This window comes from Anguilla rostrata, chromosome 6 (genome assembly GCF_018555375.3).
Source record: "Anguilla rostrata isolate EN2019 chromosome 6, ASM1855537v3, whole genome shotgun sequence".
Lineage (NCBI taxonomy): Eukaryota > Metazoa > Chordata > Actinopteri > Anguilliformes > Anguillidae > Anguilla > Anguilla rostrata.
Genome location: NC_057938.1, coordinates 36,527,831 through 36,553,633, shown reverse-complemented (window position 1 = coordinate 36,553,633; position 25,803 = coordinate 36,527,831). Strand labels below are relative to the sequence as shown.

Below are 25,803 nucleotides of genomic sequence, written 5' to 3'. Positions count from 1 at the left end.
TACTCTACAGAAAATGCACATGATTATGTGGGGAACGTGACAATGCAGAATTTTGTTAAGTACACTGTGTGTCTTGTTGTATTTTTCAGATTAATTTCCTTCATTGTATGGTGAACGCACTGCTCGCTGACTGTATGACACAGTATCCTATTTGTCCCGCAGCATGCTGAAAGGCAGTTCCAGCAGCACCGTGCCATCTACCTGCAGACGCTGGATGCAGGGACGGCTCTTCTCTCAGTGCAACCTCAGCTGCAGGAGGACTTGAAGAGCCTGCAGGAGGCCTGGGAGCGTGCCCAAGGCATTGTGGGAACACAGAGGTCCCTCACGGAGGCTGTGCTTCAGGTAGGCACTGGGGAGAGCACACTGGAAAAGTGCTCTGGGCATGCGCACAATTCTGTTCCTCAGAAAGGATTTCCTGGAGAAATGTAGACTTGCAAACAGTGGAGAAATGAAACAGGGTTCAGCACCACACCAGGAAGGGCAGTATCTGTGTGGTCTGGGCAGTCTGGGTTAAAATAGACTCAAATGGAGCAGAACATTTAGTGCTGTGTCGAACACTAGAAGAGCAATAGAAGACTGGTAGAGGTACCATAGCCAGTTAGTGAAATTAATCAATCAACACACCAGCCATGTCAGTTCAAAAGGAACAATATGTGTGTGAATAGGGATTTACTCAGCATATGTTTATTCTGTGAAGGTGAATAGAGGATAATATAAGCTAATTTATGATGTAAAATAATAGGACATATCAGCATTTAGACATGCTTGGGGAGGCACACAGCTGGTGGGTGGAGCCCTGTGGCAAAGAGAGAAGGAGAGAAATGGGAAGGTCACTGATTTCTACACCTGCCCTCCTCTGCCAGTGGCCAACAAAAGGGTGAACTTTGTTCCGCAATTTAAACCCTTCTGTTTGTGCTGGCAGTCATTTGGCTCTGGCCTACCAGTTTTACAGTAGAGATATGCAGGCATGATCACACGCATACATAAATATACAAACACTCATATACACACCCGGACACATAAACATACACACACATAAATATGCAGACACAGATATGTGGAGGCATATTCACACGTAAAAGTAGTTTCACACACAGATAAATGCACACACACACTGTTGGATACACACTACATGGCCAGAAGTACGTGGACACCAGACATCCAACATCTCATCCAAATTTATGGGCATTAATATGGAGTTGGTCCACCCTTTGCTGCAATAACAACCTCCACTCTTCCAGGGAGGCTTTATATTAGAGATGTTGGAGCATTGCTGCAGGGAGTTGCTTCCATTCTGCCAGATGAGCATTAGTGAGGTCGGGCACTGATTGGGCGATTACGCCTGGCGCTCAGTTGCCTTCTCAATTGATCCCAAAGGTGTTGGATGGGGTTGAGGTCAAAGCTCTGTGCAGGCCAGTCAAGTTCTTCCACACCAATCTTGATAAAACCATTTCTATGTGAAACTTGTGTGCCGAATGGGCATTGTCATGCTGAAAGAGGAAAGGGCCTTCCCGAAACTGTTGCCACAAGTTGGAAGCACAGAATTGTTTAGAATGTGATTGTATCCTGTAGCATTAAGATTTGCCTTTACTGGAACTAAGGGACCTAGCCCAAACCATGAACAACAGCCCCAGGCCAAGGGGTGTCCAGATACTTTTGGTCATATAGTGTATCTGTCATCTACATTGAATCCTCTACTCTCTTTTTTACAGGATTGGGTGTGCTGCCAGACCAGGCTAGCCGATAGCAGATGGAGGCTGAAGAAACTGAAGGAAAAACTGAATCAGCCGGTGCCAGATCTTTGGGAAGATCGACAAACCACAGAGCAGCTGACAAAGGTACCCATCCATTTGGGTGTGCGTTTTTGTGTTTATGTATGCATGTGTTTATATTTGTCTCCATTTATGCTTGAGTAAGTGTGTGTCTATAAGTCAGTACTGGTAGTGACAAATTGAAATGGAAGTGCAAAGTGAAATTAATGTGCACTCTGTAATTTAAGTTAGTTAAGAATGTTTTATTAATTTAAAAGTGATGTTTGTCCCCAGTCGGTTATTGCAATGTATGTCACTACAACGTTGATGCTGCACTTTCATGGCATCTATTAATATTGGTCAAGAGTGTATTAACATTTTGATTCTGTGATTGATGAGAGGTATCAGTGGTAACCTTTTCCACATCTGACAAACAAATCAGCTTCTGTGCTAGCTTAGTGATGTCAAACAAAGATGTGAACGTACTGAATGGAGAATGAGGCCTGGATCATCACTTATCTAATCAGACAAGTGGCTGAGTGGTTTTACTTGTCCAACTCCTGGTTTCACTTGACCTGGACAGGCAGACAAGCATTGTTTTTGAAGCCTGATCTTGTCAAGCAGGATGAGGCTTGATTAATACTTGAACGGGAGGCCTCTTGGGAAAACCAAGGGTGGCTGCAACAGGTGTTGGTGACCAGTAGGAGGCAGGCTTTACTTTGGACCAAGTAAAATCCATTGGCCTATTGCAGTGATGCTCCACAGTGTTGTAGCAGGTGTTTTTTTTTTTTTTGGGGGGGGGGGGTGGATATGCTTTTCCCCACTACTATTTTACCAAATTTGGCATTTACTGTATCAGTGCTTATTGCCATATCTTCTGAAATCAGTTTGGTGGACTGCAGACAAATTATCTTCTAAAGCATGTGATGTCAGCACCTAGAACAACACCTGAAAAACTGAGCCATCCAACAGCCGTAGAAGTGTAATTTTAAAGTAATGTCCTGTGTCATTGTGGTGACTAAAGAGCCATTGGTACATTCTGAAAGATTCGGGGTGTAAACTGTGATGCAGGAGCATAAGGACTTGCTGGAGGAGTGGTCCAGCAGCTTGGCAGAGCTGGCCAGCAAGAGGGAGGAGCTGGCTTGCCAGATCGCTGCCGATGAGGTGGCCCTGCTGCAGGCACCTGAGGAGGGGCTGCGCAGCCAGTGGGAGGAACTCCGCCTGAAGGTAGCAATGCGTGGGGTTGGGTCTGTGGGATGTGGGGGTGGGGCCAGTGGGGTTGTGGGCGGGACAGGCGAACCAGATCAATGCCAATCATCAGCTCTGGAGATGTGCTGTGTTCACTTAAATATGACTGCAAAAGCAGAGTGGGTTACAGTAGCCGGGAAGAAAGCCTGTAAATCTGTTACTGCTGATAGAGGGAAGGCATGTTCTGTAGTTACCAATACTACAGGACATTTTTTACCCAAGGGTTTTAGATTTGATTCCAGGAAATAGAAAATGCTACCGAAACACCCGTCCGTACATCCATCCTATCCAAATACACTATGTGTAAAAAAAATGAAGCTCTGTGAACCTCTCAATTTGTTGCATGCAAAGCAAAAGTAAAAACTTTTCTTTTTTGAGTGCACTCGAGTCAGTAGGTGGGTTTCTTCAATGTTTTCTTTTGTGACCTTCACAGTTTTAACTGCCACCTTCAGTGGTGATAATACTGTGCCATTTCTTGCCTCCGCACAACCTGTGATTAAGCTGTTGAGAGGCAGGTGATATTTTTCATCACAGCAAAAAAATAATAACAGTAACTTAAATTAAGGCATATTTCAGTGCTAGGAACCTCATGAGCTCCAAAGTTTTGAGAAGCCTGTAAATACTATCTAGATTAAAGTAGGAGAGCTTTAATGTGGACCTTGGTACTCTATGTCCCTGGCATTCATTATGCAATACTTTATCCAAGAGAACCTGTCGCACACGTGCGTGTGTACACGCACACACACACACACACACACATGCACACACACACACGCCAAAAGCGCATACTCAGTTATGTGTGTATGTGAGTGTTTGCATTTGTTGTATTTCTGTGGGTTCTTTCTTGTCCTTAATTCAGAGGTGATCTTTCACACTTTCATATGCATCTATAGTTTCCCCCTGCAGCCCCAAAGACAGTCACACCCCATTTGCTGCCTTGTGCAGAACTGTGCCGACACCCTATTGGAAGTGCTGGAATGCAACGCCGGCACTTGTTGATTTACACAAGGCCGAATAATTACCAGGAACATTGCAGAATATTAGAAAGTGGGGTTCTGCCGGGTGAGAGGGAGGCTGGGGGAAGAGGTGTGAATGTTTCAGGTTCACAGGAAAACACAAGGTGACAACGTCTTCACTGACAATGACTCAACCCAAGTGGCTCTACTTAAATCTGTGATAAAAAAATCACATGCCTCATAGATCAGGAGGAAGCTTTAGATTTGAGGAGCAGGGTGAGGTTAAAATCCTTTCAGGGAAATAAGTTGAAGTGGGGTCAGAAGCGTTGTTATTGTCCTAGGAAAGTTGGGTCTGTTTAAGACTCAATCCCTGTTGCTTTATGTCTCTTTACTGTTTAATGGATGGGCTCTCACGCATGGTCCCCCCTGTATGCTGGCTTTTGTTGCAGCCATTCTCTTGATTAATTAAAATTGTTGAAGACGTGTTATGTTCTTACGTAGTTTGAACATAAGCATTTTCTTCCTTATTAGTAAAATACAGGTTAGGCTGATTGCCATTTCAGATTCAATGACCGGATTTACGCATTTCCAGCAATTTGGACTCCACTGATTTAAATTTTTCACTGTGTAATTTAGGCAATTAAAAATGTAACCATTTTCCAAAGGAATATTTTCAATGTCTGAATGTCTGATGCAGATATCTATAATGAGGCTTTGAAATCATAACTCAATAGACTGAGTTACGGCTTTGAACATAACTCATAACTCAATAGACTGAGTTATGGCTTTGAACATAACTCATAACTCAGTAGACTGAGTTACAGTAACTGTTCTTAACAGCACGCTAAAGTGATGCAATTGGAAGGAAATCCAGCATATACTGGTGAGCCCTGGCCCTAAGTCTGTTGTACCTGTTCCATGTGTAGCCCTGACTCTGGAACTTTCTCTCCTTTGAGTTAACTGTTCGTATGTCCCTTTGTCTGAATGTCCCTTGCGACGCTCTTGACAGGTGTCCCTACGTGAGCAAGAGATCGCCGACCGGCTTTGCGCCTGGAAGGTCTTCAACGAGAACAAAAAGTGGCTCTGTGATTGGCTGATGCAGTTGGAGAGCATTGTGGCGCAAGGCACTCATTTAGCCTCAACGGATGTCGCGGAGAGGCTGAACAAGGTGAGACAGGGGACATGGCTTTCCCAGCATGTGTTTAGTCTGGGAGTTTAGGATATTTGAAAAGGGCCACAATGCAAAACGACGTTCTATGAAAAGAAGTGTGTTTGCAGTCTTTGGTTTTGTCTGAACTTCAGTCTGTGTTTTCTCGAGCGGGGAGCCATTATCCTTTTTCCAACAGATTTGGGACCAGTTGGCCACCAACAAGTTCATTCAAGGACACTCTTTCTTGTCTCTGAAAAAAAGCGATAGCTGAATTGCATTGTGCACAGCTAAGTAGGGCAAAAGTACAAAAGCACGCTTATACAACAAGTGTCAAATGTGGTGCAGGCAGGATGAGCAGTTTTTTTAAGACTCCTTGTCCTATTAACCCCCCCCCCCCCCCCCCCCCCCACCCCAGGACTGCATCGCAGTGATGAAATTCTTCAGTGTGAACAAGGCCGACCTGAAACTGCTTGGAGAACAACTTATCACAGCAGGGGGCGGAGCCAAGGAGACAGAGATCAAGATTATTCTGAAGGACATGGAGGACAGGTGGCAGCATGCGATTGACTGCATCGTGTCAAGGTGAGGGCGGGGCTGGAAAGACCATGGGACATTGCAGGGGACAGTTCATAATAAGTGAACCGTCGCGCTCTCTCCCGGCCCGCACTTAAGAATGGCTAGTTGGTGCGATAAACCCAATTCTCAGCTTCAGTGACAAAAAAATAAGTGTGGCTCACACTCCAAGAAGAAATCTTAAATGTTTTTTAATGTAATTTATGTTGGCTTTTTATTGAGCAACAGAGGACAAAAGTACACAGACCTTTCAGCCACAAAGCCTTCTTCAGTGTGCTGAAGTGCAAGTCTGGGCCAGTAAAGCATAATGACAAGTTCATTGAGCGCTGTCACAGATGATGCACTTCAGCACACTGAAGAAGGCGTCGTGGTCGAAAGTGCGTGCACTTTTTCCTCCTGTTGCACAATGAAAAGCAAACATAAATTTCCAAAGAAACATTTAAGATATTTTCTTGGAGTGTGAACCGTGTTATTTATTATTTAACAGAGCCAATGTTAACTCACCCTTATCGGAAATTTGTATGAATTATTGATTCTTATTTTTGGAATTTGTTGAGAATATACACTCGTTTGTGGGATAGTCTCTCCTCTTTAATCCGCATCGGAACATTGCGGCAGAGGAGGTTAAAACCACCGCATCCCACCGTTGCCACGTGACTTCACCGGAGCAGAGCCTCAAAGCCACGCCATAGGTGTGCTCTTTTCAGTCGTGAGCGCTGACGGGAAGGTTTTTTTTTTGGGCAGGTTTGGGCTCTCTGTTGGGCATTATACCTCTTGCACAGTGCTTCCTGTGAGCGGAACGAGGTTTGTTAATGTCTGCAGCTGCAATCAGGCATAATGGATGTAAGTCTGAAGGCCGCTAGTTGCACAATTGCGGGTCAATGCGCCAGCCTGAGCCCACGCAGCACACGCAGTCCCACTGTTAATGAGGTCTCCGGATGACTCACAGGAAAGTGGATGCAAAAGGCCCCCAGAGTGCTTTTCACTTCTTTTCAGATTGATAAAAACAAAGTAAAAGTAAAAAATAAAAATAAATAAAAATGGGTGGGGGGGAACTCGTCCGGCTGGCTAAGCACTTTATTCATGTGGAGATTCAGGCCTTGGGAGAGCAGTGTCAGGCACAGGGCGATGTTGGCCTAGTCAGGGGGCGGGGGCAGAACTAATGCGGAGTCCCCCTGAGCTGGTGACAAGTGTAGTTGCCCTGATCGGAAAAGGCCAAGGAAGAAGGACTGCGCTATTCTGTGGGGCTTTGGAAAGTGAACAGGGTTAGGAATAAAACAAGAAACAAACAAACAACCTAGAGCGTAAAGGCCTATTTAAAGGTTGTCACTCTGCGGAGGTAGGAGACTTTAGAAAGCCAGGAATTAAGAGATTCAAAGATTCAGACTCACTGACTCTGGGCTGCACCAGTGTACCACTACTGTGAACTTCCAGTCTTAGCCCACTGGTGACATATAACTCATACTCACTTTAAGGGTTTCTGGGCTTTAGGTCTCAGTTTGCACTTCCAGTGAACCACCATTTTTGGAGCCCCTCACTTCGCCCACGGCATGGTATGTCCTAAAGCGGGAAGTAAAAAAAAATAAAAAAATAATTTTCACAGCTGTGACTAGGTCTTCACAGGTACAGTATGCTATGTACAGGATAACAGCTGTGTGGATTGTGCAAATTAACTACATTGAAGCTGAGACGTTTCTCTTTCTGTCAGGTGGAGCTGTGGTAATGCATTTGCTTAGGAACTTGTTGCTTGTTAAGAATATTGTTGTTTGCTTGGTTGCCATAGTAGCTCTAGAGGCTAGACATATTAAATGGGACACCCAGGGAAATGAAGTGGACTGGGGTTTGTGTTTGTGTGTGTGTGTGTGTCAGTGTGTGCGTGTGTGTGTGTGTGGCTCCAGCCATATCTTAATCAGGATGCCTGAATTTCTTCAGTTCATCTCATATAATTATTTTTTTAATAGTACCTCTTGCCTTTGATAACATCAAAGTTACATTTTATCATCCTTGCCCCTTGACATAAAAACGTACATACATACATACATATATGTGCACATGTGTATGTGTGTATGTGTGTATGCATGTGTGCACTTGAGTATTTATAGGTGTGTGAGTGTGTGTTTGTGAGTCTGCATGTATGGCTCTGTGTTTGTGCCGTTCGGTGTGTGCAGGTGCAGGTCGGTGTGTGTAGTGTGTGTGCTTGTGTGTGTGTACATTTTGTGTGCACACAGTAGATCCATCTGTTGTACTTTGAATGTCTTTGTGCTGCAGGGAGAAGCAGCTGCAGGAGAGGCAGGACAGGTTGACACAGCTGCGTCGGAACGTGAGTGGCCTGCAGATGCAGCTTTCCCGTGCTGAGGCCCAGCTGGCCACGCCCCTGCAGTACAGCACCTGTCACAATGAAGAGATCCAGAGGAGACTGGTAGAGCAGCAGGTGGGTGGAGTCTCCACCCCTTCTCCTCCTCCAAGACTGACATTCTTACTTGCCTGTCTGCCACTGAGTTCACTTTCAGAGCTCTTTCTGGTATAATTTATCTCTGATTACAGAGGTTTCTTAATCAGGAAAGACCTCACATTAATATTCTGTCAAACTAATAACATGTATATCACTGATCTACATGATTCCCTTCAGTCATTGCAATTATTACTACAGAAATATTGAAAGTGCAGTAGAGGGTATATGATCTGTCTCTCTATAAACACCAAAAGATCAGGATTGGATTTTGATGATGACCTCTGGGATTTATGAATTTCAGAGCAAGTAATAAATAATATTTTATAGCGTACAATTTTAGGGCTGCTACGTATCCTACATCTGGTATTTACGAACTGCCGATGGATTGGTGAATGTTTGTGTGTTGTGCAGTTGATATTTTTGTGTTGACAGTCTATATGTGTGTTGTGTGTTGATTACATGTGCATACGTGATGTCTGTGTATGCTTGTGTGTGTGTGTGCGTGTGTTTGTTTGCTTGTACCTGTGTGTGTGTGTGTGTGTGTGTGTGTGATTGTACCTCTGTGTGTGTATGTGTGTGTGTGCTTGTACCTGTGTGTGTGTATGTGTGTGTGTGTGCTTGTACCTGCGTGTATGTGTGTGTGTGTGTGTGTGTGTATGTGTGTCTCTGTGTGTTTGTGCGTGTGCTTGTACCTGTGTGTGTGTATGTGTGTGTGTGCTCTTGTATTCGATGTGTTGTGTGTGTGTGTATTGTGTTTGTGTGTTGTGCCGTGTGCTTTCTGTGTGTGTCTTGTCTTTGTGTGTGTGTGTATGCGTGTCTCTGTGTGTGTGTGTGCGTGTGCTTGTACCTGTGTGTGTGTGTGCGTGTACCTGTGTGTGTGTGTGTGTGTGTGTGTGCGTGTACCTGTGTGTGTGTGTGTGTGTGTGTGTGTGCGTGTACGTGTGTGTGTGTGTGTGTTGTGTGTGTGTGTGTGTGTGTGTGTTGTTGTGTGTGTCTGTGTGTGTGTGTGTGTGTGGTGTGTTGTACTGTGTGTGTGTGTGTGTGTGTGCTTGTACCTGCGTGTGTGTGTGTGTGTCTGTTTGTGTGTGTGTTTGCACTGTGTGTGTGTGTGTGTGTGCTTGTACTCTGCGTGTGTGTTTGTGGGTGTGTGTGTTGTAGTGTGTGTGTGTGTGTGCTTGTACCTGTGTGTGTGTGTGTGTGTGGGGTGTTGTTGTGGTGTGCTTGTACCTGTGTGTGTGTGTGTAGTGTGTGCTGTACCTGTTGGAATGTTACCATGGTGTGTGTGTGTGTGTGTATGCAGGCCCTTGAGCGGGACCTGGAGCAGCTGTCGGAGAGAGTGGCCTCAGCCTTGGCTCTGTGCACCACGCGGGATCCGGTCGGCGGCGGCGGCGGCAGTGATGCGGAGAGCGCGCTCAGCCTGGACCGCCGCTGCAGGGACGCCCGCGCCCTGTGCACGCAGCGAAGGGACAAGTGAGTCCGACACTCCCCTCCTGCCCTCGCAACGACATCTCAGCGTGCTTCTGCGTCGGCGCTCCCTTTCAAACCCACAGCTTTGGGCGGCCAGTTTGTTCAGCTGACCCACCGTGGAAAGGGTGCCTGTGTTTTACTGGCTAGTATATGTTTTTGTGAAGAATGGATACCTTGTACCATACGCTACAGTGCTACACATTGACAGTGGATGAGGTTTAACATCTACCCCTATTTTGAAGTGTTCTAAAATCCAACACCTCATCAAGCTGGGGGAGGTGTTACCTATAATCAAATAATTATTCCGTAATTGCTAAAATTGCAAATCATCATTCTCATTATCATAACTTTTTGTATGTCTTATACTGAAAGCTTTGACTGGATCCTGTTATGTTAAACTTAAAGCACCTCCCCTAACAGAGAGCTACAGTACACTCTTCAGCCTCCCCAATGCACCAGTTTTGGGATAGTTCCCTTCATTCATGGTGTCCCAAACTGGGATTTCCTGTTCTGTCCCTCTCACCCCCGCACCTGCCTCTGCCCCAGGATCGAGGAGACTCGACAGCTGTGGCGCGAGTTCCAGGACAGCCACGCGCGCTTTGAGGATTGGCTGAAGACGGCCGAGCAAAATGTAAGCGCCAAAGAGGATGCAGAGAAGTTTGAGGTAAGTTGACCTTTCCTTGGAAAGAAAAAGGAGATTATGGATCTTTAGAGCACGGCCCATTTAAAGCTTCTTGCCCTCTAAAAGCTTTACATTTAAGACTCAATTCACTGAAAATCTACAAATTCACTGAGAAGACTAAATTTGGTGTAATGATAGCCATTCGATGCGCATAAAAGTAGCAAAATGTGTGAATGCATAATTTTGGTATATTGTGTTTAAATTAAATGCAAAGAGACTGGTTTTCCACTAGATAAACATATTTACTGTCCACAACCTTTTTAGCATTTGACATTGCTCCGCTTGCATCCATGAGCTACGAATGGGCACTTTTTTATAGCTCTCTACCATGCCCTTGCCCCTGCCCCTGCCCCCGCCCCCGCCCCTGCCCCCACCCCAGGCTCTCCGGAGGGAGGTGCAGGAGCGGTTCCCTCAGCTGGAACTCTTAAACGCGCAATACCAGCATCTGGCCCGGGAGAACCTCACCGACGAGGCCGGCAGCCTCAAGGTCAAAGTTCAGGAGGTCAACCGCCGCTGGGACGCCCTATGGCTAAGAGAGCTGGAAGAAAGGACAGGAGATGAAGGGGGCCCACCCATCCAGCAGGCCGTGGCCCGCATGCTGGCAGTGTCCCTGGGGCAGGAACACACTGGAGAAGCGGGAGGCTCTTCCTCATTCACAGAGGAGGGGGCGGAGGCTGCTGTCCATGACACCGTATCAGGTAACTCATGCATGTCCAACACCCGTCCAACTGACAAAAATGGTTCTGGGAGATTCTCATGGAAACCATGTACAGTACAAATTATATCATGAAGATTTTTTTTTTAAATTTAAGCTTCGGCCACGGTTATTCCAATGAAAAATGAATTGTTCTGTGTTGTTTCCACCACTAATTTCAGATGGCATTGCTCTGGTTCCAGTTCTGCATTGATGAGGCTGTATTGTAGTTCCTGTTGGCTTATGCCCTTAATTATGGGCAGTGTTGGGTTAGGTTGCTGAATTATGGACAGTGTTTGGTGTGGGCTATCATTATGGACAGTATTGTTCAATGAGACCTCATTATGGACAGTGTTGGGTTAGGCAGCTGAATTATGGACAGTGTTGGGTTAGGGTCTACATTATGGACAGTGTTGGGTTAGGCAGCTGAATTGTGGACAGTGTTGGGTTAGGGACTTCATTATAGACAGTGTTGTCTTGGAGGGCTCCATTATGGACAATGTTGGGTTACAGGGCTCCATTATTGACAGTGTAGGGCTATGCAGCTGAATTACTTACAGTGTTGGGTTAGAGGGCTGCATTCTGGACAGTGTTGGGCTGTTTTCTTGCAGCTCAGTCTCCTCTGGTTTCAGGGATGCCTGCGACCGAGTCCCAAGAGGAGGGTCTGGGTGCTGCACCCACACACACCAGCATTCCATATACGCAGAGCTATGTAAGTATACTGCCTCCTGCTGGCCTCATGCAGACAGGCCCCGCACCTTTAAAGGAAATAAATTCCCTGCCGTCAATCAGCATTTACAGGGAAAGCAGCTTCATTCTCAAGATTCTTCTTGAATTTCTTACAAATATAAGAACATGTCATGGTCTTTTTTTATGGTCCAATTAGTGAAGAGATGCCTTGAGGCAGCAGAACACGATGAGCACAAGGTCCAAAGTCCAAAAAAGTTTTGTCACAGGTCTGTTTGGACCAGTCGAGCGGTGGTCATGTTCAGATGATTGAGAAGGGCTTTCCTCTCATGGTTTTAACTGATTAAAAAGTTATCAGGATATGCAAATGCTCTCTTTGTGGATATACCACGGTCCTAGACATTACAGGCATTTAGTAGATGCTCTTATCCAGTGTTACTTACACAACTTTTACATATGGATTGCATCCATTTATACAGCTGGATTTATATACTGAATGTATATACTGAAGCAATGCAGGTTAAGTACCTTGCTGAGGAGTACAACGGCAGTGAATCGAACCTGTGACCTTTAGGTTACAAGACTAGTTCCTTACCCATTATATTACACTGCCGCCTGTCCTTGCGTGAACTGCGACTATGTTCATTCAGTAGTCCCTGGTTAAGGGGTGACCAGCTCTGACAGCAGCTGTGTTCTTCTCTGACATAGGAGGAAATGTTGTCAGAGTGCAACAGGAGCATCTTCCGCGTGAGGAGGGTCTTGCTATTCCTCAACAACGAAGAGGAGGCTGCCGAGGACCAGGGCCTCACCGGGCTGACTGCAGCCGACACGCAGCCAGGTACGGCGCCTCCGAACCTCCGACCCCCCCCCCCCCTTCCTGTGACCCCTGCCCGCTCAGGGACTGATCCGTGCTGTGCCTGCTCAGGAGTCATCCAGCGATTTGAGGTGGTGCAGGCCACGAGCCCCCAGGCCCGTGAACTCCAGGATCCGCCGCCACCCAGCTCCGATCTCCAGGACGTCGCCGCCTGGCTGAGCCGGGTGATACCGGAGCTGGAGGGGCTACAGCGGCCAGAGGCTTCGTCCAGCCTGAGCGTCCAGGACATGGAAGCCAGCGTCAAGAGGCTAAAGGTAACCGCGGACCTCTGACATGAACCGGGGCATCCCAGTTACTGGTATGGGGCCAGAGTTTGGACTCAGCTTGTTGTTCAAGTGGTAAATTGTACAAATTAAAACTAAAAATGAGGTTAATTGTCCTGTGGTTCTGATGTGCGTGCTGGATGTGTACCAATTTATTAATTTCTTAATTAGTCCGGCCTTTTAAACGGGATTGGCATTTTTTGTAAAATTGCACGTCACTGTGAATCAGTGTACATTTGCCCTGTGCGCAGATATTTTCCCCAGCTTATTTTCTGGAAACTGCATTAACTAAATGGAGCAATTAAGTTGGGTTAGTGCACAAACCATCCCACACAGGCCCTCAGGAACATCTAAAATAAGCTTTTAAACCTTATTGAACCCGCTGCCTGAATAACAGATTCTGTTTATCTGCAATGTCTGAAGTGAGGAAGGGCCTCCTGGTTGGCTAGTCTGGAATCAGACCCAGTAATGCCAAAGCTGAAAATGAATGTTAAATGTGGCCGAATTCTGTCAGAATGCCAGGAATCTGAAGAAAAAGTCAAGGTGGATTGAGGATGTAAAAACATTTGAGTTGACATTAGGCAGTCTGTAAGGCAACTCCTTGGTTCAGGATTGGCACCAATGAGTGAGTTTTGAAGCAGCTTAGCAGTCCATATTCTAGCAGTCACTCTCCTGTGGGGCAACATAGCTCAGGAGGTAAGAGCATTTGTCTGGCAGTCGGAGGGTTGCCGGTTCGATTCCCCGCCTTGGGCATGTCGAAGTGGGGAATCGAATCGCATCAAATTTAAGTCCTTGGTGCTTGCATACCAGGCAGCTAAGGGGTCAGCACCAGGGTACATTCAGAGGATCATCAGACCCTACACACCAGCCAGACCTCTCCGTTCTGCCACCTCTGGACGCTTGGCACCTCCCCCTCTTCGCGTCTGCACTTCCCGCTCCCGTCTGCTGTCTGTCCTGGCCCCTCGCTGGTGGAATGACCTCCCCGTGATGGTCAGAACAGCAGAGAATCTCACCACTTTCAAACGCAGACTGAAGACTCATCTCTTCAGGCTGCACCTCTCCCCACCCCTCCCTAGCCTATAGTTCAGCTCATTGTACCTAGCTAGGATAATTTGATTATGTTAGTGTATCTGGCAGGATTGTTTTTGTATGATTAGGTGTGATTCCAGTGCTAGCTTGTACTTTGTACTTGGTAGGATTCTTGCTGCTGAACAAGCTTACTCTACAGGGTTGGAGTCCTGATCGATGTGGTCACTTCTGGCACTACGATCCTTACTTCACTCTAGTGTTTCTTTTGCGCCTCTACATCATGAAACCTATGCACTTGTTGTACGTCGCTCTGGATAAGAGCGTCTGCTAAATGCCTATAATGTAATGTAATGTAATGAAGTGTCCCTGAGCAAGACACCTAACCCCTAATTGCTCCCAACGAGCTGATTGGTACCTTGCATGGCAGCCTTTCACCGTTGGTGTGTGAGTGTGTGTGTGAATGGGTGAATGAGAGATATAAATTGTAAAGTGCTTTGGATAAAAGCACTATATAAATGCAGTCCATTTACCATTTGCAACCATGTGCGGCTTTTACTGTAGCATCAACCCACTGGAAAGTTACAGCAAGTTCCCACGTTTATCATTTAGCTTCATGAATTGTCCAGTGACCCAGAATGAGCAGGAGGCAAAGCCTTTGCATTGTGAGGACATCTGTAATGGTAACCCAGGTATAATATTGTGCCCCCCACCACACAGGATATGCAGAGGACCGTTGACAGGTACAAGGGCATGGTGATTGCCCAAAACCTGAGTGGGCCAGAGCAGCCGCAGGGTGGGGTGGGGGCAGCGGGCGAGGCTGGCCTGCAGGACATGGATCAGGTCTGCGTTCTCCTGGATCAATGGAAGGAGAAGCTCCATGGCGCCCTCCTGAGGTGCCAGGTGAGAAACGCTGTAAACGCTGCTGGCACTCCCATGAGAGGGAGGGGCAGGGCATGTTGAGGGAGGTGCTAAAACATTTTTGGAGGAGTTGAAACTAGAAATCAAGCCTTCAGCCATAACACCAATGTGTGTATTCGGCTGGAATAGCTGGTATGGGGCACGGGGAACCAATGGAAATATCACAGTGATCTCAAAATTTAGATACTCTCATAATGTAATCCAATCACTAAGGATTAGAAGTATTAAATAAACTTTACTATTCTCTTCTCCCATGATTACAACTTAACCGAAGGGAAAATAAATGTTTATAAGTTTGTGTTGTATGTGAAGATATGAAAATAAAAATAATAAAGAATATTTTAAAGCTTGTCAAACTGTTCTACAAATGACAGTTATTTCATTGTTTTTGAATGCCTAGTAGAATAGTTAGTGAAAAGAAACCTGAGTCTGTACACATGAAAATAGCAATAATTGGTACATTCTGATTTGCACATGTATTCAAAAAGAACAAGACTGCATATTTTCTGTGCTCCTTAATTTATTTTACAAAATTAGAGTCCCTGACGAAGGCACACAACGGCAAAATTCTGGGTACATTGTGTTAAATAAATTATGGAGCAAAAGCATGTGAATCATCTTTTTTGGAGCATTCATTCTCAGTTGATTTGCAACTTATTAATATCTGGTTGTGTGTCTTCTCGTCTTCTCATCAAAAAATTAACCAGTGTACACCTAAATTGCGCTTGAGGTTGAAATGAATAAAAGTTGGAATTTTAGTTGTAAGTCAGAACATATATACTCCCCAGGACTTCCACCAGACCCTGCACTCCATGCTGCTGTGGCTGCGCAATGCGGAGAGCAAGTGCCATGCAGTCGATGCCCGCAACCCCACCCTGGGGTCAGCCGCACTGCGGAAACATGGCCGCACCCTCACGGTGAGCGGGGCTGGGGCTGGGGCTGGGGCTGGGGCTGGGGCATGCGTTGGCAACATGGTGGAGAGGAGGTTTAGGCTTGAAACCAGAGGGTTGCAGGTTCAAGTCTCATTTGGACCACTGCTGTCGAAGGCTTCGTGTACAGGGGGTATGTGGCGAAATGTATCTGTTTCTCGTTTCTGGTCTTAATTACTTAACTTTTACGCCATCTGACATTTTAGCTACAATTCTTGATAAGTGCATGAATGACAGCCAAAGACTGTTGACTTGTGTCCCTTTATGAAACATTTTACTGTGATTTAATCTACGAGTGAACCAGTGTTGGTGAATGCTGCCAGTTTGCTCATTTAGCCAGGGTAGTGGAAAAACACAAACCTGCATATGCAAGGGCCCTCCGGGTCCAGAATTGCCTATCGCTGTTCAAGGAGGGACATACCCAGCTGTCCAAATATGCTCGGGCTGCGCTAGCCTCTCTTTCCCAGTGCCAAATGTAATAATATCTTTGGTTCTGTTTGCAATGTAAGAATGTGGCATGACCGACAAAATCATTTTCATTTTCTCCATTCCCAGCAACAAAATACCTTTGTATGAATTTAGTGGAATACTCACTAGTGGAAATTTACTGAAAATGAACAAATTATTGGTATTTATTTCCAAAAGCATTTAATTATTTTGACAAATAAATATGTTGTTAATTTACCAACAATGACAATGTGCCTCCTGCTGTGGTAATGACTAAATACCTAAATAATTAGAATTGAACAAATAGATACTAACCACAGCAACAGTGGTAGTAACAAAGATGTGTACAGCAGATGAATAGAATGAGCTATCCATGTTATTAAAGGATCAACGAATCTGTGCAGTGGTAATCCCAGTAACAACACAAGTAATGAGGAGGTTGTACTGGTATTCTGACTAGGGATGTTAACAGTTAACCGATTAACTCTTAATCGTTAATAAGAATGTTTATTGAGTAATTTTATATATGAAATGGTTAGATTTGAATGTAGCATTTCAATGAATTACCTAAATTCTGGTGATTTCATTTTAGTTTAGAAAGGCATTTCTCCATCGTTAGACACAAATCCCCTCGACTGGTGAAAAGTTGATGGGTCACAGTTCCCTTGACAGGCAGCATTAGCAAAATGCTATTTGTCCATTCCTAGAACATCAGGGCCATGTCTTCACAGCTCAGAGCAGACTGCGTGCACCAGAATTATCCCAGAGCACACAGACATGCTCATATTAAAAAACTGCTTAGGTATTAAGGAAGGTAATGGTACGTTACTGCTATACGTTATGGAATTCAGGAATATTGCATATTGTCTTTTGCTGGGGGTCTCACAGCACTATTCTGTTTTAGGCCTTAATGTGTTTGCTGCACATCAAGAGGTCTTTTTTACAAAGTTGTAAACTTGGTACTATTTTGCTAAGTGAACAGCCTACCACTTGCAATATAGAATACAAATTGCACCATTGAAGAGATTGATGTGTTCTTTTTATTATGAGACCGCGTTAGTGGCTACAAGTGTTATCACAAACACCAAAAACAACTAATGAATAGCAGTTCATCTGTTTATTACAAAGTTAGGCATTAGCCTAATACGCAGCATAATGACTTTTCTCTCCATCCCAGTGGCAGTTCAGTCAACCTGTAATAAAAATGTCATCAGTCCTCTCCTGTGAAAATTTTTTCACTCTGTGAATCTGTGTTTGTATAATTACATTTTATTTTGCCATTTTGGCTTTGATGCACGATGCAAAATCCTGTTCAAATGATAGTTGGGACAATGTCTAAAAATCTCTCTGATATATACAGCTAATTAATTGGTTGGCAGATTTTGAGTATTTTTTTTATAGGCCATATAGTAGATTTTAAGTATAGCCGTTAATGATTATTAATAAATTAAGGGGTGCTGAAGATCGATTTTAAAAATTGCACAAAATTTGCATCCCTAATTCTGATGGATCTGCCCCACCCCCCTCTCATGGCAGGCCTTGGAGAAGGAACTCCAGGTGCGGCTCCGGCAGGTGAGCTCCCTCCAGGAGACCTCCTCCCAGGAGACCTCCTCCCAGCTACTGCAGGAGGGCGGGGCCGAGGCCAGGGCGGTCGGTAAGGACAGCTGCGAGACCCAGGAGAAGCTGCGTGTCATCAACAGCAAGTTGCAGGTGCTGCTCCGCCAGGTGGCCCGAGACCAGCAGGTGGTCCAGGAACGGCTGGTATGAATCGGCGTAACGTCCACGTTCACAAACGCTCACAAACACACACACACACACACGCATGTACGCTAATGGAAATGGCATTGGTGATGTGCTTCATGGTCTGTAATGGAATCTTGTAATAATGGCCTAGAGTCCTTCCTGGCAATGCACAACTGGCCGTGGTGTTCAAACACTTTCAGGGCTGATTTGGTAGCGCGAAACTCAAAACTTTTATTTGGCTGCTGCCGGGCTCCTCTTCCAGCTTGGGGGTAGAACCTGACATTGGTAGTGTACAGGAAATGGTATAAAAAAGGCATATACTGTGGAAAACCACACAATCAGTGTCATAGACTAGAATGTCGTAGAATGTAATATATACAACCACAGCATCAGCATCTCAATGCAAGATATATAACATACAAGCATTACATTGTGTCAGTCTGAAAGAACACAGCACACAAGCTTTACATTGTTTCAGTCTTAAAGAATATAGCACACAAGCATTACAGTTTCTCAGTCTTACAGAATATAGCATACAAGCATTACATGGTCTCAGTCTAAGGTACAGTATATAGCACACAAGCATTACATTGTTTCAGTCTAATATGTATAATACACCCACCACATTGTCTTAATCTGAGGTGCATAACATCATCACCACATTGTCTATCTAAGCTTTAATTGTTTAAATGATTTGCCTAATTGAATGCATGAGTAACTAAAGGGTTGGAACAGATTCAGTCCAATCCCAGCCCTACATTCTGTGTGACTCCAAGTACTGAGTTAGAGGCTGCAGCCTTTTGCATTGTAAAATAGAGCCTCCTCGGTCCTGGTCAAATCTGCGGCCTGTCTCTGTGGATGTGGCATGTGAAGTTTTATTGTGGTGACTGGAATGAGCAGGATAGCGTTGACTGCCCCTATTGACACACGGACTCAGTGTCTCCCCCTACGTGTCGTGTGCAGGAGCAGGAAGGAGAGGCAGGGGCTGCAGCAGCGACGGAAGGAGCTGCAGCAGGGACAGGAGAATCCACCGCGGTAAACAGGAGGTACGTTTCTCAGCCCCACCCATCTTTTGGCACTGAGGCCAATTTACTGCCTCAGAGTAAAATGTTCAGTGTTCAGTCCCTATTGACATGTTAGAGGTGAATTAACCCATTTTGCTGTGTTAACGTGACTTTATCTGTACTTTTGACTTTTCTTTTTTGTGGTTTAAAAAATACTGCAAATGAATTCAAGTATGAGAGTGTTGTGCTTGTCAGCTGACCCATACTGAGACTCAGCTGGCAAAAGCCTTGAACCGACATAGCTCCAAATCATTAAAAGTGTCTCGATGGGCATATTCATCTAATTTGATTTCACTGTTTTCACTGATGTGCTAAGAAATGATGTGTTGGAAAGGCACTCGCACAACACTTTTATCAGCTCTCTTGTTGTGTGTCCAGCCCTGAGAGGCGTGACCCCTCACCCCCCCGTTCGTTCTTAGCCCGGGTGCTGCGGGCGGCCTTCCCCCTCCACCTCCTCCTCCTGCTGCTGCTGCTGCTGGCCTGCCTGATCCCGCCCTGGGGCGACGACAACGGCTGTGCGTGGTCCAATAACTTTGCCCGCTCCTTCTACCCCATGCTGCGCTACATCAATGGGCCGCCACCTACCTGAGGCTCCTCCCACTTCTGTCCCCCACCCATCCATATGACCAGGCCAATCAGCAAGACCAAATTCCAAAAGAGCAAGGGAGGGGACATCATCAGTGTACAGAAGAGGAAAGTATTGGTATGCCCATCTATAAATGCATTTAGGATGTTCTGCAAAGCCGTGGATGGATTTATCTTTATTACCTTTCTCATAAGACAAATGTGCAGTGTCCATCTCATGTGTAATATTTTTGGCTTTTTTTTTGTTGTTTTGTTTATTAATTGGATTCTACTTCGTCATTTTCGAGCTAAACGACCAGCAATCAATGTCAGCTACTCTTAACTGTACATAATGCATTGGGAATTTGGTTCATAATATTTTAGTGTATTTTTTTTGTGTATTACTATTATTTTTATCATGTAAGCTGAAATCTCTACAGATGTAATCTTTTAATGCAATTTGTTTAAAATGGCAGAAATATTTACCAATAATTAAGGACAGAAGGAGAGGCATTATATCCAGAGCCTTAAGTAAATTTAAGTTGACAGTAGAGTTTTTAAGTTTTCACTTTATACAGCAACTGTGTATCGGGATATTTTTTTATCATTGGGAAAATGTTGTCTTCTAAGACTGGAAAGCATGTGGGCCCTTCTGTGTCCTCTTGTCTATGGAACTATCTCTATACTGTGCATGCCTTTGTGTGTGTACGTGTGTGTGTGTGTGTGTGTGTTTGGGGCCACCTGTCTCATATCAAATTTATATGCTTTTCTGAATGGCTTTACTTGACCTCATTGTTCCTTTAAGCACCTGATACAGCCCACAGGACACATGGGTGTGCCAACAGGAGCAAGAACCAAAATCAGACTCCCAGCCAATGTGCACCTGTCTCTGTCCTTCCTTGTAAGGGCTCACTATTGAAACATGATATTTACTTAGTGTACTGAGGGCCAGCATATGTGGCTGCTCTAGGAAGGAGGTCTATGAATATACTGCAGCTGTATGTGTGTATTGTTTCATAACTAATTCAGGTTCTAAGCAAATAGCCAAAGAGTTTATACTTTGACAATTTCCCATTTTTTCCTAAAATTGTGCTGAATAAAATTATTGTAAATAAATTTTACTGTGGCAACTAAATATAATGCTGAAAATGCCAGTGGACTTGCAAAACAGCAACATGTTGTGGGGAGAACTTGCTATTCTAATTCATATTCTTGGTTAAAAAAAAATGGTGATGTCTGCAAATTTAAAATAAAAATGTTAATAAATAAAATAAATGCCATAATCTTCAAAGCCAAGCCTTTCTTTGAGTATGGGGGTGGGGGTGTCAACAAGTCACAATGCAGTCTTGAATTGATGTGAAATCCCTAAATACCACAGTCTGCTCTGGCGTAGGAAGAGGGCTATGCTGGAAGCGGAGGTAAATGTTCAAACATGTTTCCATGACAATGTTGATTTGAAAAAAGTTTACTTGTGTTGCTTAAGACAAAACACCTGTGGGTTTTGAAATGGCTTTTTTTCAGGAAAAGTGGTCTTATGTAATTTGATTTGAGCACCACCTGATGTAGTCTGGCAGCTTAATTATTCAATGTCCATTGATTAGTACCTAGTACCTGAAGTGCTGTATGTGCACAATGAACCCCATTAATAGCTATACTTATATTTAGCTAACTTGCTAACTAGTTTGCATCGCTAAACCCTGTAAGCTGAGCACCTTTGAAAACGGTTTTGCCACAGAAGATTAATTTAGTGTACTTTCACAGCTGTCAAAAGGCCCCCAGCTGTATTACAGCAGAATGTGTTCCCATAATTTAAATACCATCAGGTGAAAAAGGGAAGGGGAAGTGTAAACCATAATTCATAATTACAGCGACTTTGCCTCTGTGGAATTCCATTATTTGAGTCATTTGTTTAATGGCCGTGGTATAGTTTTTTGGTGATTTTCCAGAATAGTCAAAATAGTCTTGGTGCATGAATTCAAACCAATTCACAGTGTACTGTATTTACACATTTGGTCATCTGTTGTCACTTACAGTGCCCCCCTGAAATTTTTCGCACCGATGATAAAGATGAGAAAAGATGGCTATACAAATATGCATGAAAAAATTAATGTGCTATATTGTGCGCTCAAAATTATATTCCTTTACACTAAACCAAATACAAAGATAGTACAGATTTAAAGATTTTGTTTAACAATTTGTTTTTCTCCAAAAAGATATGTCAGTTACTCACCCCCCCTCAGTTATTCTTCTCAAATCAAACCAAAATAAATCTGCGGAACATGCTACTTTCTCAAATTAATCTCAATCTCACGGAACTGTACTGTGGCCTCCCAAGGTTTTCTGTTTCGGTGTTTCGGTTATTAAAATGAAATAACACACATCTAAAATCCATAGGTGCGTCCCAATACTCAAAAAATGTATCCTGCTTTCCTACACTATCACCTTGTCTCCACTGTGCCCTAGAAATCAATCTTTTGTCTCCCCTCCCTCCAGTGTTCCAATATTGGAGGATATGAGCAAAGCGCACAGACCTATATTAGCGAAGCGGCTTCAAACTCGTCTCTTCCCCTCCTTTCCTACACATACTTCCGGGTAGGACATGATTAGTAGAGGCGGAGTGGAGGAAAGGAGGTGAGGAGTGTAAAGTAATGGGACACCCCATGTCTCATCCATCACCAGGAACAGGCAGAGACCTCAGAAGGAAATGAGAATACTGGATTGTTGACGTTCACAAATCAAGAAATTGTTATAAGAATCAACAAAAACTAAAGATATTATTTCCCAATATTAGGTTGGTAATGACAAAGTGTAAAACCATTGGAACAGAAATAAACCTAACTGGTAGAGATTGCAAATGCATCTTGCCCCCCGTGCAATGAGGCATAGTTTTGCAAAGAAAATTCAAGGGCCACTGTTGGAGATCTACTAGATTTGGTTGCATCTTGGGGAGTCTCCAAATCTACTATCAATGTGCCAATCATACCGTTAGGCTTTTTCGAAGGTTAGCTATACAAAAAGCCTCTGTTGAGAGCAATCAACAAGAATAAGCATGTGTTCTTTGCTAAATGTCATTGGAGCTTTGATTAGAACAATTGATATGGTCAGATGTGGTGCTGCATGATATGACTAAAAAAATAATGTCTCAATATTAATGCATTCTCTGAAATAGCTCAACAGAGTTATTTTCAAACAAAATCATACTTACTTCATGTAAACAGCCTATATCTAGTGTAATCAGATGTGCACAACTTGTGCATAACCTATTTTAGGAGCTCACTTAATAAAACAATAACAGTGCTTAGACAAATTTATGCTTGCTCTAAATACCTGCATGCAAAACAAGTCACATCAAATTCGACATAAAAAAACTAATGCATAACTGTCGAATGAAATTAATTTGTTGACCATTGGCCAAATGGCATGGCCTAAAAATGTAAACAAAAATTTTCCCCTGTACACAATAGATAACTGCATTCCAAATGCAAAGCTTGATTTGAAGAGGGCAGTCAGGCCTAGATCAGAGTGGAATGGTTGGAGGCCAATTCAAATATGTTATCCATTCTCCTTAACTACCATAAAAGACCACATTGTTGTGTTGTCCTTGTAAAGGGATAAAGTACTGCAATCGGGAGCAAGTAATTGTGATTTGGGGAAAAAATATTACTTGTTAAACAAAACTTTTTCCTCTGTGCAGTTGTGTTAGAATAAAATATAGCTCATTACTGTATTGTTTATTTATAGCCGTCTTTGCTCATTTTTATTAATGATGGGAATAATTTTGTAAATCTGTTTTCATCCAAAAACTGCCATCAACTCCCAAAATCTGCATGACAGTTTCTTTCCTTGAAAACACATGACCAAAGCCTGATAACAAGCTCAAAACTAGCTGAAATAAACCTTGGTATTATATATTCCAAGACCCTTTTCCTGCTCATTTTAGAAACTAGTGTTTCACACTCATCTGATTACTCCCTTATTTCTTTCTTTTTATAGAGCTTCCTTCCCTCAATCTTTTCTTTTTTTAAATTTTCATCAGTGACATCTTCCACCTCACCGGTGACCTCCCCACAGCTTGTAAACTAACCCTTGCTTTAAAAAGCGTGCTGGGCCATATTCTTTAAATATCGCAGGCAGTTTAATGATCTTATTACATACGTAGTCCTGTATATTTTATGCTTCCCCAGGACATTTCTGGTTTGATATTGGCAGGTATATACTGTACCAGTACAATGTATTTCACAATCGTTGTCGGAGTAAGAAAAAACCTTCCATGTTTTTTTTTCCCACAGATTCTTAGTGCCTCCTAATAAGCAATCCATGAGGAACGAAGCCAGGGACCACTTGTAGAACATACCACTAATTAGTGCGTCTGATTTCATTATAATACCTGAATTGGTATTCACCACCACAGCTTCAGGAAACCACCAAACTCTTTTAAGTCTGAAGTGCTGTGGAGTGCAGGAATGAAACGATGGTTATCAGTGCACTCCTGAGTGATTTCCCCGATGTTCTGACAACCGATTCTGCTTCATCGGTCAAAAGCCATATTTCACATTTTGAAACAAAGCCGTTAAGAAAAGACTCAGTTTAAGCTGCAGGATAAAAGATTTGGTTCTGAACTGTTTTTTTTTTGTTTTGTTTTTTTTTTGACATGGCCAGCACTTTGTGACAGACTGATTTGGTGCCTCAGAACAACAGAGGACTATTGGGACCCAATATCAGCCACTGGCCTAGTGAACAGTTTTGGTTCTCAGAACATTCCCTGGGGAACATTAAAGCTAGGGTAAATGTTTCCAGCATGCACACTGGTCCTCTTTCCTGGATGCCCCTCGAACGTTCTCTTCAAGTCACAAGCAACATTGCAGGAACAGCCTTAACTTGTTATCCAGGTGTGTTCTTCAAATCAAAGATTCAGAATTTTGCATTCATGCTAATCAGGAATGTTAGCAGTTTGTAGCATTTCAATTCTCTTACCCATTCTTAAAGGCATACAACACACATACTCCATGTTTTTATGTGACATGCTGTACCTGCAACGTTTTTCTGTGACTTTGACAGACCCTAGAGCAAGAGAGCGGGTGTACATTTTGGGGAGAACAGGAGGTGGGCAGTTGTCTGGCACAGCGCTGTATGCACCGAGCCGATCAGACATTACCATTATGTTGCTGATTATGCCATCAGACCTGCCTGTGGCTATGGCAACTGGAGTTTTTCTACTCAGAAACAGGGTGACAGAGCAGTGGAACAACAGGCTGTCTGAGGCGCAATGGCTTTTGCCTCCGGACAAGCAATCATGTTAAACTTGTTTGGCCAATTGCATTTGATCCTTAAATAGAATGGCTTTATGGTGGGAGGTGGGTGGGGGTTAAGAGTTTTACGCATATATAAAATCTGGCGACTGGAACAAGAATAGTATTGCAAATACATCACCAAAAACATGAATGTGAAAACATGAACAATCGTTCTTTGCACATTAGTTTTAATGACGCACATTAGTTTTGTTTTCTCATTTCTCTGTCAACAACTGCTACAGTGCACAAGCACTAATTCAGAAGCCTCTGAGCATTTTCCTCTCAAAGGCAGGCCCTGAACATTTTCGATCAAAGTAATTTAAATACGTCACTGAACTAAGTTCCAGCTTGAGATAAAATGCAGAAACACATAGCCTACTGACTGGGTTATGGCTGGGGTGTCAAAGTCCATTCCATGACAGCCTTTACTGCTTGGGTCACTTGGTTAGCTGCATAAATTTAGTTTTTTACATTTCCGAAAAAGTATACTGCTGTTTTGTGACAGACGGTTACAGGTGCACAAATTTGGTCATAATCAATAATTTATTCAAAATATATAAAGCAAAGAGGCACTTTGAATTGGGAGGATTCTTTTCGTAAAAAATAAATGTTACATTTAAAAAAAGGAGAAAAATGAATTTACATTTGAGAAGGACCTTTTCATTAGCTGGCCTTCACCAGTGAGAGTGGAGGAATGTGTAATGCGGAATGCGGAAATACTGAAATACTTGAAGCTGAGACTACGCTAAATGAATGTGTAAATAACCGCTGATTATAGCATCTACCCTGAAGCAAGCTGGAGTAAACACCAGCACGTACATGGCCCTCTTGCAGCTGAACTAAATGCCCCAACTTAATACAAACACTTTAACAAATGCCTGTGAACTCTATACACTTCCTCATTTGCCTCATCGTCCAAAAGTGGTGAGGGGTGTTATACATGCATCATCTACTTGCGTTAGAAACCAACACTGCTTTCGCCTATGTACAGAGAATCAGAGAAACACACTGACTGCTGAAG

At 43.8% G+C, this 25,803-nt stretch overlaps 1 protein-coding gene across 1 annotated transcript in view; it reads left to right on the top strand.

The window, feature by feature from the left end:
• The window catches only part of LOC135258030 (nesprin-2-like), a 93,032-nt gene extending 73,423 nt beyond the window's left edge, over positions 1–19,609 (top strand). The window contains exons 58-74 of the mRNA XM_064341226.1: positions 163–342; positions 1,713–1,838; positions 2,823–2,978; positions 4,965–5,123; positions 5,521–5,687; positions 7,947–8,109; positions 9,431–9,600; positions 10,144–10,261; positions 10,659–10,977; positions 11,606–11,685; positions 12,369–12,498; positions 12,586–12,788; positions 14,544–14,726; positions 15,533–15,661; positions 17,657–17,881; positions 18,827–18,909; positions 19,306–19,609. Of these exons, the coding sequence (XP_064197296.1) occupies positions 163–342; positions 1,713–1,838; positions 2,823–2,978; positions 4,965–5,123; positions 5,521–5,687; positions 7,947–8,109; positions 9,431–9,600; positions 10,144–10,261; positions 10,659–10,977; positions 11,606–11,685; positions 12,369–12,498; positions 12,586–12,788; positions 14,544–14,726; positions 15,533–15,661; positions 17,657–17,881; positions 18,827–18,909; positions 19,306–19,516 (2,802 nt within the window). The 3' untranslated portion in view covers positions 19,517–19,609. The remainder of the gene's footprint in view (positions 1–162; positions 343–1,712; positions 1,839–2,822; positions 2,979–4,964; positions 5,124–5,520; positions 5,688–7,946; positions 8,110–9,430; positions 9,601–10,143; positions 10,262–10,658; positions 10,978–11,605; positions 11,686–12,368; positions 12,499–12,585; positions 12,789–14,543; positions 14,727–15,532; positions 15,662–17,656; positions 17,882–18,826; positions 18,910–19,305) is intronic.
• The last annotated feature ends 6,194 nt before the right edge of the window (positions 19,610–25,803 follow it).